The sequence below is a fragment of the Dermatophagoides farinae genome, chromosome 3, assembly GCF_024713945.1.
Source record: "Dermatophagoides farinae isolate YC_2012a chromosome 3, ASM2471394v1, whole genome shotgun sequence".
NCBI classification, from domain to species: Eukaryota; Metazoa; Arthropoda; class Arachnida; order Sarcoptiformes; family Pyroglyphidae; genus Dermatophagoides; species Dermatophagoides farinae.
The window spans coordinates 2088147-2102844 of NC_134679.1; the positions used below are offsets into that span (position 1 = coordinate 2088147).

At 32.5% G+C, this 14698-nt stretch overlaps 4 protein-coding genes and 1 non-coding gene across 10 annotated transcripts; 2 read left to right on the top strand and 3 right to left on the bottom strand.

Moving 5' to 3' along the window:
• Nucleotides 1-598: 598 nt before the first annotated feature.
• On the top strand, nucleotides 599-785 carry TRNAS-GCU (transfer RNA serine (anticodon GCU)). The gene is made up of 2 exons: nucleotides 599-635; nucleotides 741-785. It is a non-coding gene; the product is annotated as a tRNA-Ser (tRNA).
• Nucleotides 786-2178: 1393 nt separating this feature from the next.
• Nucleotides 2179-4815, bottom strand: LOC124498293 (nitric oxide-associated protein 1). The gene has a single exon (XM_075729796.1). It carries the CDS (start codon nucleotides 4813-4815, stop codon nucleotides 2305-2307), a length of 2511 nt encoding a protein of 836 aa, XP_075585911.1. The 3' UTR covers nucleotides 2179-2304.
• Nucleotides 4799-6625, bottom strand: Mgat2 (alpha-1,6-mannosyl-glycoprotein 2-beta-N-acetylglucosaminyltransferase). Its single transcript, XM_047062030.2, has 4 exons — nucleotides 6003-6625; nucleotides 5720-5947; nucleotides 5353-5649; nucleotides 4799-5276 (listed from the first exon to the last, which is right to left on the bottom strand). The coding sequence occupies exons 1-4, from the start codon at nucleotides 6512-6514 to the stop codon at nucleotides 4961-4963; spliced, it is 1353 nt and encodes a 450-aa protein (XP_046917986.1). The 5' UTR covers nucleotides 6515-6625; the 3' UTR covers nucleotides 4799-4960.
• A 27-nt stretch (nucleotides 6626-6652) lies between these two features.
• LOC124498296 (protein D3) lies at nucleotides 6653-8352 on the top strand. The gene is made up of 4 exons (XM_047062032.2): nucleotides 6653-6927; nucleotides 7351-7465; nucleotides 7521-7883; nucleotides 7955-8352. Exons 1-4 carry the CDS (start codon nucleotides 6818-6820, stop codon nucleotides 8072-8074), a joined length of 708 nt encoding a protein of 235 aa, XP_046917988.1. The 5' UTR covers nucleotides 6653-6817; the 3' UTR covers nucleotides 8075-8352.
• On the bottom strand, nucleotides 8115-14682 carry LOC124498292 (histone-lysine N-methyltransferase NSD2-like). 6 transcript variants are annotated; one of them, XM_075729792.1, is made up of 10 exons: nucleotides 14195-14580; nucleotides 14025-14117; nucleotides 12829-13629; nucleotides 11239-12759; nucleotides 10745-11140; nucleotides 10294-10674; nucleotides 10125-10228; nucleotides 9547-10060; nucleotides 8846-9492; nucleotides 8115-8677 (listed from the first exon to the last, which is right to left on the bottom strand). In XM_075729792.1, the coding sequence occupies exons 3-10, from the start codon at nucleotides 13526-13528 to the stop codon at nucleotides 8540-8542; spliced, it is 4401 nt and encodes a 1466-aa protein (XP_075585907.1). In that variant the 5' UTR covers nucleotides 13529-13629; nucleotides 14025-14117; nucleotides 14195-14580; the 3' UTR covers nucleotides 8115-8539. The 6 variants fall into 6 exon arrangements, with proteins under 6 accessions (XP_075585907.1, XP_075585906.1, XP_075585908.1 ...); XM_075729791.1 differs by having other exon boundaries at nucleotides 13749-14117; XM_075729793.1 differs by lacking the exon at nucleotides 14025-14117 and having other exon boundaries at nucleotides 9244-9492; nucleotides 14195-14682.
• Between the last annotated feature and the right edge of the window lie 16 nt (nucleotides 14683-14698).

Below are 14698 nucleotides of genomic sequence, written 5' to 3' on the forward strand. Positions count from 1 at the left end.
ATTACTGAAAAGACATCATGTCAAAACGATGTGAGTCACACTATTTGATGGGTGTGTGTGTGTGTGTGTATTATTCTCTCTAACGGAATGTGTTATAGTGTTATTCTTATTGTTTTTTTTCTCTCTGTGTTCGTGGCCTTTGCTCCAAGTTTTGATTTCATTTTTTTTGTTTTGTTTTTTTTGCATCCCTATGATGATGATGATGATGATGATGATTGTTTTGATATTCAATGATACCAGCTGTTACATAATATAAATTCGTTCGTTTGTGCCATTTTATATTCGGTACTTTGTTTCGTTGACTTTATAGTTATAGTTTGTACATGTGGATATATCATTGGCATTTATTTTTTTTTTCAAAATCAGTTTCCAATAAGTCGGTCTCCATTGCATTCAGATCTTTGATTAGATTAATCATTGATTGTTTTGGTTGTTTCATCTTTGTCTCTCTCTCTCTGAATGTAAATGTGAATTACATACTTTATGAATGTATTATCTAAAAAAAAGTAATGAAATAAAGTTTTTTGTTATTTTACACTCAAACAGACTAGTTGTCTTTATGTTCTTCTGACGAAATTTCCCGTTTTACGGTATTACTGACGAGGTGGCCGAGTGGTTAAGGCGATGGACTGCTAAAATTAATACCAATAAATGTAGCAATGTGTACAAAAAACAAATGATCAATAATCGACATTGAAAAATTTATTCATGGCGATAAATATTGATAAAAAATCAAGGAAATCCATTGTACTTTGTACTCATGGGTTCGAATCCCATCCTCGTCGCAAAGGTTCAAATTTTTTCCATTTTTTTCTTACAATTCTTTTTTTCATGTAAAATAATAATCTCTTTATTCAAAACCAGCCCGGTACAGGCGCTTCGCGCCTGCCCCAGGCTGGCCCTGCGGGGCTGACTCCTGACAGTCAATATAGCTGGATACCCGCAGGTGTGGCGGCTGCGCCGCCCCCCCTGCTTGGTACCCAGCCAAAGGTATCAATCCTTGACGGTCAATATAACTGGATGCCCGCAGGTGGGGACGGCTGCGCCGCCCCCCTGCTTGGCATCCAGCCAAAGGTGTCAATTTTAACGCTTCGTGCCTGACGGTGGATTTCTATGCACGGCGTTTTGCTTCCGGCTTTCGGTTTGGTACCGCAGGCTCAGCCATGACTTTTGTATTGTACCTGACACCTTTGAAAATGTTACGTAAATCCAACATCAACTTATGGATCAAACAGCATACTTATTATTGTTCATCGATATCGATAAGTTGGCGGAATACGATATTTTTGGTGTAGATGCTGCGATCGTTGTTGACCTTCAGCAAAATAGGTCAACAACGATCGCAGCATCTACACCAAAAATATTTGACGAAAATCTCCCCCAAAGATGATTAATTTACCACCAAAAACTTCTTGCGACTGCATGAGATCTTTGAGCAATAAGTCAATTATGTTAATCACATGAATCGACATCACTATAACAATACAATACTCACTTTTCAATACTTATAATAATACAAAATACTCATCAAATACTCATATACATTCACACAAAATGAAAATCACGTGGTCGCTATCAAAATTCGAATTCGACGATTCGAACTCTTTCTATGTTCTATTGAATGACTGCACCATCTATGGGATGCAAAATCTGCAGCAAAGTGTGCGGAGCTAGAACAATGAAAAAATGCTTTGTCAAAGCTACATACCACAGAATGCGTTTCTTTGGAAGCGACTTCTACTTCTGAGCTGGACGAACTGTTCAGAGGCATTCAAAAGTTTTCCCGCATGCTCAGACACACACACACACAACACACACTGAGTAGCTCATACCAAATAGTTATGTTTGTACTGAAAATAAGTAGGAATGGCCGGCTCAGCTTCGCCGCAGTTTACAGACATCCTTAGCGTCATAGAATAGTAGATTCTTGATACAGAAAAAACATGTTACAACACTTGCCATCTAACGGTAAGAATATGAAATCCAAAAGTCATGTCATTTGACTGCTAATATAATACGTACATAAAACAAATGATCAATAATCGACATGGCGATAAATATTGATAAAAAATCAAGGAAGGAAATCCATTGTACTTTGTACTCATGGGTTCGAATCCCATCCTCGTCGCAAAGGTTTTTATTTTTTACATTTTTTAACTTGATAGATCAGAATGTCAATTTTTTTCATGTAAAATAATATTTATTCAAAATTCTTGATACAGAAAAAAATGTTACAACACTTGCCATCTAACGGTGAGAATATGAAATCCAAAAGTCATGTCATTTTCAGATTTGGTTGTTTATTTATCCTTCAATAAATGTACGAGCTTTTTTCAATCGTTCATCATCGATAATTTTCGTATGTTTATGACGACGACGACGAATATGATCGTCCATGGTCATTGTTTCGGAATTTTCATTTAATTTTTCATCTGTATGACGATGATTCTTATAATAACCATGATGATGATGATCATCATCATCGATTGTGAACAGTTTATTCTCAAAACAAGGTGTACCTGGAATTCGACGACCTCTTAATCGTATTGCATATGGTAATATTGGTGGTTGTCGTGTGTATATACCACGACCTTCGGGTGTAAATGTTTTCAATATACATTTTGAATCAGCATTACCAGTAATGGATATCCAACCAGCTGATGATAATACAATATCGGCTGCACTTTTTTCCCAACCCAAAAGTTCTAATTCAATTTCTTTTGGTGATAATTGAGGCCAATATTTTAGCCGTTCATAATCACCTAATGGTACAGCCAAAAATTCTGTACCAATATATGTTTCATAGAAACGTTTTGCCTGTTCAGTATAAACAATATTGATAGGTAAATATGAAGAAGCAAATACGGTTAACCAAACATGTTGACGAGCATGTGTTAAATCGATACGAGCTAAACCACCGATAAACAATGTTTGTTCTGGCCGTAATGTATATGTACGTGGTGTGATCACTTCTCGTGGAATTGTACGTAATAATTCTTCAGTGGTCAGAAGATTTAACAATTGATCTTTATAAATAACACCAGGCGTATCATTGAGATAATTGAGTTTCATTGAATCTTTTTTCATCGGTTCGAATGGCTTTTTTCCACGATTACGAACCGTTCGTATGAGAGGATGATTATTCTCCATTAGGAATGGCGTTGTTGTTGATATATCTGTATTGATACGTTCGGATAAATGTGCATAACGAATTTGTGATTGTCGACGTAGGTTTTTTGTAAGAATATTTTCAGCAATATAATGTTTCTCCAATACATTTAATCGATTCAATCGTATTTGCATTTCCCAACCTTTCATTTTTCTTATGGGAAATTTGAGTAGATTAAGTGTCGTACCTGGCCATATTGATGTTGTTGCTCGTTGCATTAGATCTTGATCATCAGTTAAGGCGCATAAATCTGATTGCATCAGTACATTGAATAATGTAGATTTTCCTGCATTCGTACAACCAATTAGATAAATATCCTGTCCAGGTTTTAAATCTCTTAATAATTTCGTAACAAGATTATCGACACCGAAACCATTTTTAGCACTTATAAGACTAACATCACGAATTTTAGATTCACGACTAATATGTGTAGATTTCAGTGATTCTTTCAAAGATTCTTTGATTCTTTCCAAATAAAATCGATCATCTTTAGGTAATAAATCGACTTTATTGCCCACAATATAAATTAAATGTTTTTCTCCAATCAGATTAACAATACCAGGCCATACACTGCATGGAAAATCAAGTAAATCAACCAAAATGATGACCAATGATTTATTCGAATTAATCTTCGTGATTAGATTGGGATATTCTTCATCTGAAACGGTCACGTTTAATGAAACATTATATTTTGTTAGAAATTCACACCGTTGACATCGTTGAGATTCAAGTTCTTTTTCGTTGAATAGTGTGAATTTTTGCGCTGGAATAAAACCAGGTATATTTTGTGATGTACAATGTAGATGGGCACCACATCCACTACATGGAACTTTACTGGGTGCTATTGATGGATCAGATTTTCCATAATTTCGAAGCCAAATTTGTGATGCCCAACTCCGAATTTCGGGTTCATATTCCGAAAGTGGACCGGCCTTTATATTGGAAGCTAAAAATTGTAAAAGTTCATTGTGTTTTAGAAAATTCTCATATTCTTCATCGTTGAATCCGACTTCCTGGTGAAGTTTTTCATTTGAATCCAGCAATTCATTTGATTTCAAAGTTTGTGAAAAAGGAAAATATGCTGTTTTATCGACATTGACTAGTTCTTTAAAATTGTAATCACTTGCTGATTGACGAATTGATTTAAATTTTTCATAAATTTCAGGAAATTTTTCTCTCAACATTTCTTCATTTGTATCGTTCATCAGTCGAACAAAATCCGGAATTGATTCATAAGGATTATCGTACAGATTTCTAGAGGCTAGGATATTTCGTTTTTTCAATGATTTGATAAACTGTTGTTTCCATCTATAACCAAGTTTATCATCGGTTGTTAACGAAATTGGCAACGGCAAAACTCGTCGAGCACGACGAACCAGATTCGCTTTACGCCATTCGGATAATTGTGCATAAGTTTCACGATCAAGTACATCGATCGTGATTGATGTTTTGTTCGGTGTTACAGGAACCAATTCATTTAATGGTGACTGAAGTTTTTCATACACATTTCCAATCTCATCCGATTTTCTATCGATACGATAATTACTTAGCAATGATTTACGTTTACGATATTCAGATACAGAATGACGAGATTGTCTACATTGAATAAAGAATAATAATCGATTGGTGCCAGTCAATAAAGTCATATTTTTATAACAAAAATAAAAAATTGATAATAATTTACAAAAAAAATTGCAAAACAAAAATTTTTGTTCAAATCAATGATCACATGGTTAACAGAAACTTTCCGTAGAATAATTTTGAATTTTTCGGCAATTTCCCGCTAGATGTTCATTTAAATTGTTCTATATCAAATCTGGAAAAATCATTTTCCAACAATCGATAGAAATCTGGATTCTGTTGAAAAATCTTTCGAAACGGAAACTGATATTGTTGACATAATTGATGATCTCGACGGTCACTCCATCCACCATTGTTTTTAATCCGTTTTCTATATGGACTGGAATGTTTTTCGATTCGAACTACGTCGATAAATTGATATTCATGATTTTGTGCAAAAAAATTTTTCAATTTATTTGCCTCATAATTTTCATCACAATGTTTCTGTTTATGGTGTAGGCCGCCACAAGTTCCCGTATGAAATACTCTTTTAGATAATAATAATAAAAACATAATGAATTAGATTTTCATCAGATATTTTTAAAATTATTCTTATAAAATACCTTGGAACGACTGTGACTAGAGTACAAAGTTTTTGTTTCAAACATTCATTGATTATAAACTGTAGTGACCAATCCCAATTGTAATCATCAAACGTACAAAATGCAAATTGACAAGATTTTATACGTGACCAAAGTGCACGATCAATGGTGAATGCCATATTGTGTTTACTTGAAAACCAATTTGTTAGATTTAATTTTTTCATTTCAGCTTGTACATTGTTAATCGGTTTTTGCACATTGAATTCATAATTGCCCATGGTCAAAATATCAACAACGGTATCTGATTCTTTAAGATCTCTAACGGTGTTTAAGAAAAGACGATATGTTATTGGAACAATAATAATCAAAAATTTTTTTTTTGCTTTACTTTTGTGATAATTTCATCAATTTCCAATGATGAATTAAATCTGGACTAACATAATGATCTTCTTCGATGAATAGAAAATCACCATGATGATTTCGTGTTTGTGGTAAATGTTCCATAACATACCAAAGTTTCCACCACCAATGATGTTTAGTCTGTGTGATTTTGGCTTCACGATAATGTCCATAACTATCGGGTTGGCCGGCATTGACACAATTTATTTCCAAAGCTCTGTTTTAAAAAAATATTTTTTAAATTTAATTTCGTACATAAACAAAAATCATACTTTTTCTTTCCTATATCACGGGGACAGTCATCGACTGATTGACCTGGAAATGTATTATACCAGATTTGTGTGGAAAATGGGAAGAAAATTTGTTTAATTTTGGCAAAACCAATCCTTCTGATTGAATTATTAATCTGTTCATCAATTACATCATGGCTGAATATGATCAAAGTTTCTTCAATTGATTTCACTTTCGAAAGTGAATCTATTAAATTTTGTAGATATTTTAAACGTTGATGAACTTGAACAACAATAACCAAATTATCATCAGTCAATGGTGAGAATCTGTGTTCATTCGTTACATTATATTGTTTATCATTTGATTGAATAACATTGATTAAAAGATCAAAATTGAACAATTTTTCTGCACTGGAATTTGATTTTCGTTCCGAATGTTTTAAATTTTCATAATTCATTGGCACATGAGATGGTAAATAGATCCATACCAGAATCACACAAACCATTAGGCCAATGAATCGAAGAAATAATTTTCTTCGTATCATGATGGTCATTTAATAATCATTTTATTGTTGATTCAATTATCGTCATATAATTTTTTATTATTTACTCAAAATTTTACAAATTACATTTGGCTTTTTTCACAATTCATTATTTTTGTGAATGGAACCGAGAAAAAAAATCTGCGCATTTATATAAAAAGGCACATTGAAAAGCTTTCTCTCTTTTATTCAATTGCTTCGGTCGTCAGGATTTTAATCGTTCACTCCAGTACCCAAATAAATAACATTTTTAAGTGATCAATTTACCTATCTCACACATACTTTCTTTACGAATTATAACAATAAAGATCACTAATGCTTGCCACTCGTTTATTACCCTGGGTCATACGGACATCGACCATTGCTTGTGTTGCCAAAATTAGTCCCATTTTGGTCCAAACTATTCCTTCAACATTTGCTGTTTTGTAAGTATTTTTTTTTATTTGTCTATTTTAAGTGTTCTAGAATAGATAATTATCGTCATTTCTATCTTGTCCATGAAAGAATCTTTACCATTTATTTAAATTTTAAAAAAAGAAATTTCAATAAATTGTCGATAGCAGTGTAAGCATTTAATCGATAGGTCATTTGAGAAAAATCGATTGTTTTTTTGTGGGTGTGGGTAATAAACATTATCATCAACAACATCATCATCAATACTCCATTAATACACACGTTATTGTTATTTGTTTGCAATTTTATTTTTTTTCGGCAAATTTTTGATTGATATATCAATCGACATTGTTGTTGCCATTGACAATTTGCACGTACACACACAAATTAGATATACTTTTGCTCATAAAAATCGTCGACTAATTGATTTCCATTCATTTTCTCATTACACACAGTAATAATCAAACACAACAATTCAGAAATATTAGCGAAGTTGCATTACGTCGAACCATGGAACAGCATCAAGTTGTTAAAGATGTCATCGACACTGTACCATTACATGTGGCCGAGGTTTGTTTTGAATTATTCAATTTGATGAAACTTTCAACTATATTTAATCAATTAGGTTAAATTTAACTCGGGCGTCGAAATGAAATTGGGTAATGAGCTGACACCGACTCAAGTACAGAATGTGCCCGTATCGGTTAAATGGCCGGCTGAACCTGACACACTTTACACTGTTTGTATGACCGATCCTGATGCTCCAAGTCGTCAACAACCTAAATACCGCGAATGGCATCATTGGCTGGTTGTCAATGTACCGGGCAATGATATTGGCAAAGGTGAAATACTTTCAGAATACGTTGGTTCAGGTCCACCGAAAGGTACTGGTTTGCATCGTTATGTATTGGTTATTTACAAACAACCGGGTAAAATTACACCCGATGAAAAGCGTTTGACAAATCGAAGTGGGGAAGGACGTGCTAACGTAAGTGTATTAAACGAATAATATAAATTCTTCATCTCCTATTTAACATCGTTCTTATTTTTTTTTAACAGTTCAAGATTCGTGAATTCGCCAAAAAATACAATTTAGGCGAACCGGTTGCTGGTAATTTCTATCAAGCTGAATGGGATGATTATGTACCGAAATTGTATGAACAATTGAGTGGCGAATAACTTCAATAATTTTTAATCGATTTACACGATTTATAATGGTGGTGTGTTTACGTAAAAATTTTATTTTCTCGATTGAACAAAAATATCGATTATTAATTTACGATTTTTTTTCCAAAATATTAAATATTAAACACATATTAATTAATGTTGATGTGAATGGGAAAAATATGTGAAAAAAATTTTTTTTTCTTTGTATTTGTGTTAAACATTGAATGTGAATTTTTGTGTTAATGGTGAGTAAAAATATTAAAAGGGAGAGATAGATTCAATGATGATTATTTATCTTAACTGATAACTTATTAATATGATACAAAATATCTGATGAGTCAAATGTTTTTGATGATCAAAAAAAAAAAAAAAAAAAAAGAAATGCAAAATGAATGAATGATTATTTGTCAACATTGTGTGTGTGATGATGATGATTGAAAAAACGATTCAATATTCATGATTCTCTATTAAAAATGATTATTCTGGAACACCATTTATCATTTCAACATCATCTCCATCGTTATCAATAAATTCATTTTCAACGATAAGGCCACCTTCAACATCACTAATACGATGATCGCCACAAAGAAATTGATTATCAGGAAGTTGAAGATTCTGTTAAAATTATAAATTTAACAAAACACAAAGGATTAGAATCGTATTGATTATAAAACAAATTATATATAAAAAAAATGTAGAAAAAATCATTCAAATAAAAGGAAATTTTTAGGGAAAATAAAAGGATAGAGTAAAAACAGAAAAATCAATGAAATAAAATCTTACATCTGTCATAGTGGAAGCATGCTGTTTGCAAAGTGAATTAGGACAAACGGAACAGAATAGAAAAGCAGGCTCATTACAAGAATTATCGGGTAGTTGGCTTTTCATGCAGATGTGCCGTGGACAGATCCAGTTATTCGGGTCAAGACCGACACCAATATCAGCATCAGTACTGCCAATCAGATCAGATTTATCAGATTTGTTCAGACATTTTAAATGATAAGTTTTGGTGCAGTTTGATTCACGATGGTTACAATGAATGATAGGACTCGGATCATCCGAATCGGCATTTTCACCACATTTAAAACAGACATTTTCATGCACCACTCCTAATGTTTGTTCATCGCCAGATGCATCGGCCTTCGAATATTGATCATTTGATTCATTCATTTCTTGCTTACTCTTGTTTCCATTGTTATTATTCGTTGATTTTGTCCCATTGCCATTTTTGGATTTAGACACCACAGTAGTAGATGATGAAGATGATCCATTGGTAATTCGTTTGCCATTTTTGTTAACGTTTGAACCGTTGCCATTTCCATTTGGACGGCTACCGCCAATAAACCCTGTACAGTTGTCTGAGCCACATTTACATTCCATTTGTTCAAAGCCATAACAATCAAGATTATAATTGAATGTTAATTCGGTTCCTAGAAAAAAAACGGTAATCAGAATTTAATTCAACCTGAACTATTAATTCATACCTGCAGGAATGTCTTTCAATGCAAATATTCCACAACGAGTGGCGCCATTGACCATCCATTTTTGGGTAACACAATTCGGATCACACGAATGATTCATGAAACGAGCCAGATTTCCTTTCGGTCCGGCATCAATGATATTAACTCTGTCCAATGTAAGGTAGTAGAAATTTTTGTTTGTCTTTGTTTCCAAACGTCGACGACATTCTTTTTCGTCAATAACTTCACCACAATATTCAATGACAAAACGATCCTTTTCAACATCTTCCAATGTTCTAAGGCCCCATCCGGCACTCGCTGTTCGAAAAGGCTTACATTTTACATATTCTAATTTACGAAATCGTTGATTTTGGCATTTTTCACCGGTCGGGCATTTTTTCGGGTCACATTCGATCAAGCTTATTCGATTCAAACAATTGTGGCTATCACCACAGGGATTTTCCGGTTTACAATCACAAACATGATAATTTGATTCACTATTATTATTATTGTGACTTTTCGATACATAACGGTTTGTCTGTTCAAAACAAATTATAATTAGATTAGATTTGAACCTATGAATCCTGAGCAAAAATAATTACCCAAATGTGTTGGTATGGAGGAGGTTTGTTAGCTATCTGAGAAAGATTTTTGGCCACTTTATCTTTTTTCCATTTTTCAAATTCTTCAGATGCCTCTCTAATCGCTATTTGAAAATGATTACGATTAATGTCAACTTGATCTATCTATCTAACATGACATTAAACTTACCTATATTGAATGACTTGATAAGTTTACTGCTATTTTTACTGACCGAATTTGAGGTAAGAAGTTTATTATCGTCTTCCATATAAAGAAATGTACGGCCTTTGTTCACCCAATAATAGTCATGTGAACCGTAAAAATAAACAGGAAATTCACAATCACTATGTTTGATGTTCGAAACGTTATCTGGTAGCTGATTTGGATGAACAATTCGACCGGGCCACCAACGATATTGGCCCAGTTTAACCCATACGATTTCACCATAATGTATGTGTTTATGAACCAAACAATTTTGACAATAGAAATTTTTTTCATGATCAAATTTATATTCAAGGCATTCTTCATGAAATGCGGCCGGACATCGTTCACAACAAATTAAATTGCCAACTATTTGATTAAATGAAAATAAAACCAGAAATAGTAGAAAACGTTTGATAAAAACAAAACTAATACCAACCTTTAATACAGGCCATACAATAGTTGACATTAATATGACGATTATTACGATTCGTATTAAAATCTTCATAATGGTCTTGACAAATTATATGAGAATCTGGTAATTGCATCGTACCAGCACCTATACAAATCTCGTTGGCGTGATATGCAACCGGACAAAGGATACATTTCATTAATTTTCGATTACTATGACGATATTCATCATCATCCAAAGTCAATAAATGACATGTTATGCAACTATGTAATGGACATACGAATGAATTCGATTGTTCATTCACACGAATCGGATAGTAATGCTCCAGACAGGATAAATGATAATATTTTTTACAACGTTTATCTTCACATTTTTGCGTATCCAAATCATCTGGATTTTTGCAAGCAAAACATCTGTATTTACCTATTCGTCAATAGAGAACGAAAAGATTTTAAATATAGTAGATTGGTGTTCGAAAATAAAATAATAAGAAAATATTGAAGAAAATACAAGATATTTACCCATTTGACATTCATCACAAATGTAATCGCCATCATCCAAAGCAATCATTCGTATATATTTATTACATTTAAGATGAAACATTCGTTCACAATCACCTTTACATGTGACCAATTTATCATCTTTTTTTACTTCTTCACCACAATGATGACAATAACGTCTTATTAGTTTAATCTTTTTCGGTTTTTCGCTAGTATCGCTTTGTGTACTATCATCTTCCTCAACATGATCGAATTCAAAACACAATCTTTTTTCGATGGAAGAATTTGATTCGGATAATTTTGATAAACTAATTGTAGTTGATTTTTTTTTCTCAGAAGTGGAAGATTTTGATATATTTAAATTCTGTGTGGTAGATTTTCGTTTTTTGTTTGTAGAACTAGTTGAATTTTCATCATTTGATTTAGACAAAGATTTTGTTTTCATTTGTTCGGAATCATTTTGTTGGCTTTCATTGAGATCAGATTGTTTTTTATTGTTGCGTGATTTACGACCAGGAGTTTTTTTCATAGTTTTGACCGGACCGGGCTTTGTATCGTCACCATTGTCAACAATTGAACTTTTATCATTATTTTCAATATTATCATTATCATCATTTTTGGTAATTTCTTCCTCATTATCCAAGTCTTCAGTCGAATGGTCTTGATTTTTAATTTTATCAAATAATTTTTCCGATTTACGTGATTTTGTACGTCGAGATTTCATTTTAACACTGGTCATGGCAGATTTTTGATCATTATTAAATTGTTCACCACTTTGATCATCATTAAAACCAAATCCATTGCGATCAGAATCGCTATCATTGTAATCATAGTCAGAATCATCATCGTTAAAATAATCATCATCAAAATTCGAACGTTTCGAGACCAACATGTTTGATTCATCTTCATAGATAGCTTTTCGTTCTACATAAATTGAACGAATTGCTTCATCTAATCCAGACCATTTTTCTTTTAGTTTTTTAATCACTTCCGATTTGCTAAGGTCTGAATTATTTTCAATCTCTTCTTCAAGATGACGTTTTAGGTAGACATTAAAATCACCTTTTGGTAGTCGTTTTCGGAATACAAATCCAGTGGGTAATGTACTATCACCAAATGCATCATCATCGTCAAATGCATAGACATCTTCATTGCTTTTTTTTCCAGAATTTTGTTGCGAAACTTTTTTTGACGATGATGGCGTAGCTCTTTGTTGATGTTGTGATCGATTCGATATCTGTAAATCAGATTGCCTTACGTAATTGAAATTCAATAATTCAAGACGATCTTCGCGATTTAAATCCATTGCTTCTTCAGCCTCCGAAATGGATTCATTCCATTTTTTGAGCAATGATCCACGGACAATATATTTTTGTTCAGATTTTGCACGTTTCTTTTTATCCAAATCTTTCAATTCATCTTCAATTTTATCGCGAAATTGTTGATATCCTTCGAAAGGAATAATATTGCTTTCATTTATATAGCCACGTGAAGGTTCCGGTCCAAAATATTGAACATGATATTCAGTTTTGAATGTGGTTCCTAATTATGTTGTACAAGTAAAAATAATTAATAGAAAACAAATTAAGCTTGATAAAAAAAAATACGAACGTGAAACACGGTTATGACTGCCAGTACATGGATCAACAGTGACCATACATGGCCACCATGGATAGCCTTGCATTTTAGCCCAAATAAGATCACCGACCGATATACATCCATCTTTTGGTGGAACACTAATCAATTTTTGACGATCATAAATATATTTCGGATTATCGTTCAACACTATGGTTTTTGCTTCCAAACTAATCGGAATGAATTCATATTTAGGCAATTTGGATGATGGTGAATCAGTTGATGATAATGATTTTCGTTTTCTTCCTCTTTTATCAGATGGTGTTGTTGATGATGCTTCTTGTTTCATTGTGGAAGCCATACTTTCGTTATTACTATTCGCTGTTGTTGAAGCTCGTAAACTTCGTCTTGTTATCAACTCATTATCATTGTTATCGTCATCGGCCATTTCTACATCATTATCACCGTCATCATCATTAATATTTTTTACATCTTGATTTGATTCTTCTTTTTTAATCTCTTCGGCTTGTTGTTCATTTTCATCAGCTAAATTATCTTCATCATTACATTCTGAATTATCATCATCATCCTTCATTGTTGAATCAACATGATCTTCACTAATTTTCATATCTGTTTTTGTTGTTGTTGATGATGATGATGATGATTGTTCCACATTCAAATTATTATTGATAATTTCTGTTGATTGTTCTTTATCATTTGTTTTGGAGGAATCCATTATGTCCAAGAATAAATATCATTCAAGTTGATCATTGAACGAGTGACGAAAAAAAAAATCGACGATACGGAATAATAAAACAAGGCCACTTTTTTACAATACTATATTTACAACAAAAAAAAAATAAGATAAGTCGTCAAGTTTGATAAGAATCACATGCACGAATTTTATATGTGAATAAGACATAGATTTTATATATCATTCAAAGAATAAAAATTGCCATGATGATGATGATGATGATAGTGGTTAAAATTTAATCAACATCAACATAAACACACAAATTTTAAAAAAAAGTCAATCTTATTTGGTTCACTAAATAAAAAAAAACATCATTGATTAGGCAGCCATGATGATGATGATGATGTTAAATGAGTGTTTGTGTGTGTATGTGTATATGTGTGATCTATACTCTTTTACTCAATTCACATTTTGTATATCGAAGTTCATCATCGTCATCAAAGCAGACACACACACACACACTAATACCACCACATACACAAAAAGAGGAATATATGGAAAGAAGAGTTTTCCTCACGTAATATACTATTTATGTGATGATAATATCGCGCGAAAATAAATGTTTATGCCGCTAATAACGGCCACAAACCATAAATAAAAAAAAAATCATTAAAATATCAATGAAAATAAAATTTCTCAATCACTCACTTTATATATTAATTATTATATTATATCAGAATTATAGAATTTCAATGAGATTGAAGATAAGAAAAATGAATGTTTAATTCAATTTTCAATTCATTAAACTACCACAAACACTTGTAATAATAAATAGAAATTAATCAAAAACAGTTAAATAAATTCCAGAATATGATGAAAACCCAAGAAACTTTTGCTCAAGAGTGAAGAATGAGAAGAAAAAAAAACGCCGCGCACTTTTCAGCCACGCCACCACCACTACCGCCAAACACATACATTTATATGATGAAAAAAATAAATGAACACAAAACAATCTGGAGAAATTTTTTTTTTTTTTGCTGGAAAAGTCGGTTGAATGATTGTTTGATTCAAGTGTGGTTTATAAATGCATGCATGCATGTAGTGTTGTCCACCCACTATGGATATAAGTGTGTGTTTGTGTATATTGTGGGTATTTTGTATGCCGAAATGAGTTTGAGCTCACAGAGTCCAAAAATTTCGTCATAAAATGAT

Bases quoted from the DNA above. Each gene is read 5' to 3' on its own strand.
- Mgat2 (XM_047062030.2), bottom strand. From the start codon at position 6,514: ATGACCATCATGATACGAAGAAAATTATTTCTTCGATTCATTGGCCTA. The intron at 5,650-5,719 runs GTAAAGCAAAAA...AAACACCGTTAG, and splicing joins TTGATGAAATTATCACAAAA to AGATCTTAAAGAATCAGATA. The intron at 5,277-5,352 runs GTATTTTATAAG...ATTATCTAAAAG, and splicing joins CTAGTCACAGTCGTTCCAAG to AGTATTTCATACGGGAACTT.
- LOC124498296 (XM_047062032.2), top strand. From the start codon at position 6,818: ATGCTTGCCACTCGTTTATTACCCTGGGTCATACGGACATCGACCATT. The intron at 6,928-7,350 runs GTAAGTATTTTT...CATTACACACAG, and splicing joins CCTTCAACATTTGCTGTTTT to TAATAATCAAACACAACAAT. The intron at 7,884-7,954 runs GTAAGTGTATTA...TTTTTTTAACAG, and splicing joins GTGGGGAAGGACGTGCTAAC to TTCAAGATTCGTGAATTCGC.
- LOC124498292 (XM_075729789.1), bottom strand. From the start codon at position 13,528: ATGGATTCCTCCAAAACAAATGATAAAGAACAATCAACAGAAATTATC. The intron at 11,141-11,238 runs GTAAATATCTTG...ATTGACGAATAG, and splicing joins TTGTGATGAATGTCAAATGG to GTAAATACAGATGTTTTGCT. The intron at 10,675-10,744 runs GTTGGTATTAGT...TTAATCAAATAG, and splicing joins TTGTATGGCCTGTATTAAAG to TTGGCAATTTAATTTGTTGT.
- LOC124498293 (XM_075729796.1), bottom strand. From the start codon at position 4,815: ATGACTTTATTGACTGGCACCAATCGATTATTATTCTTTATTCAATGT.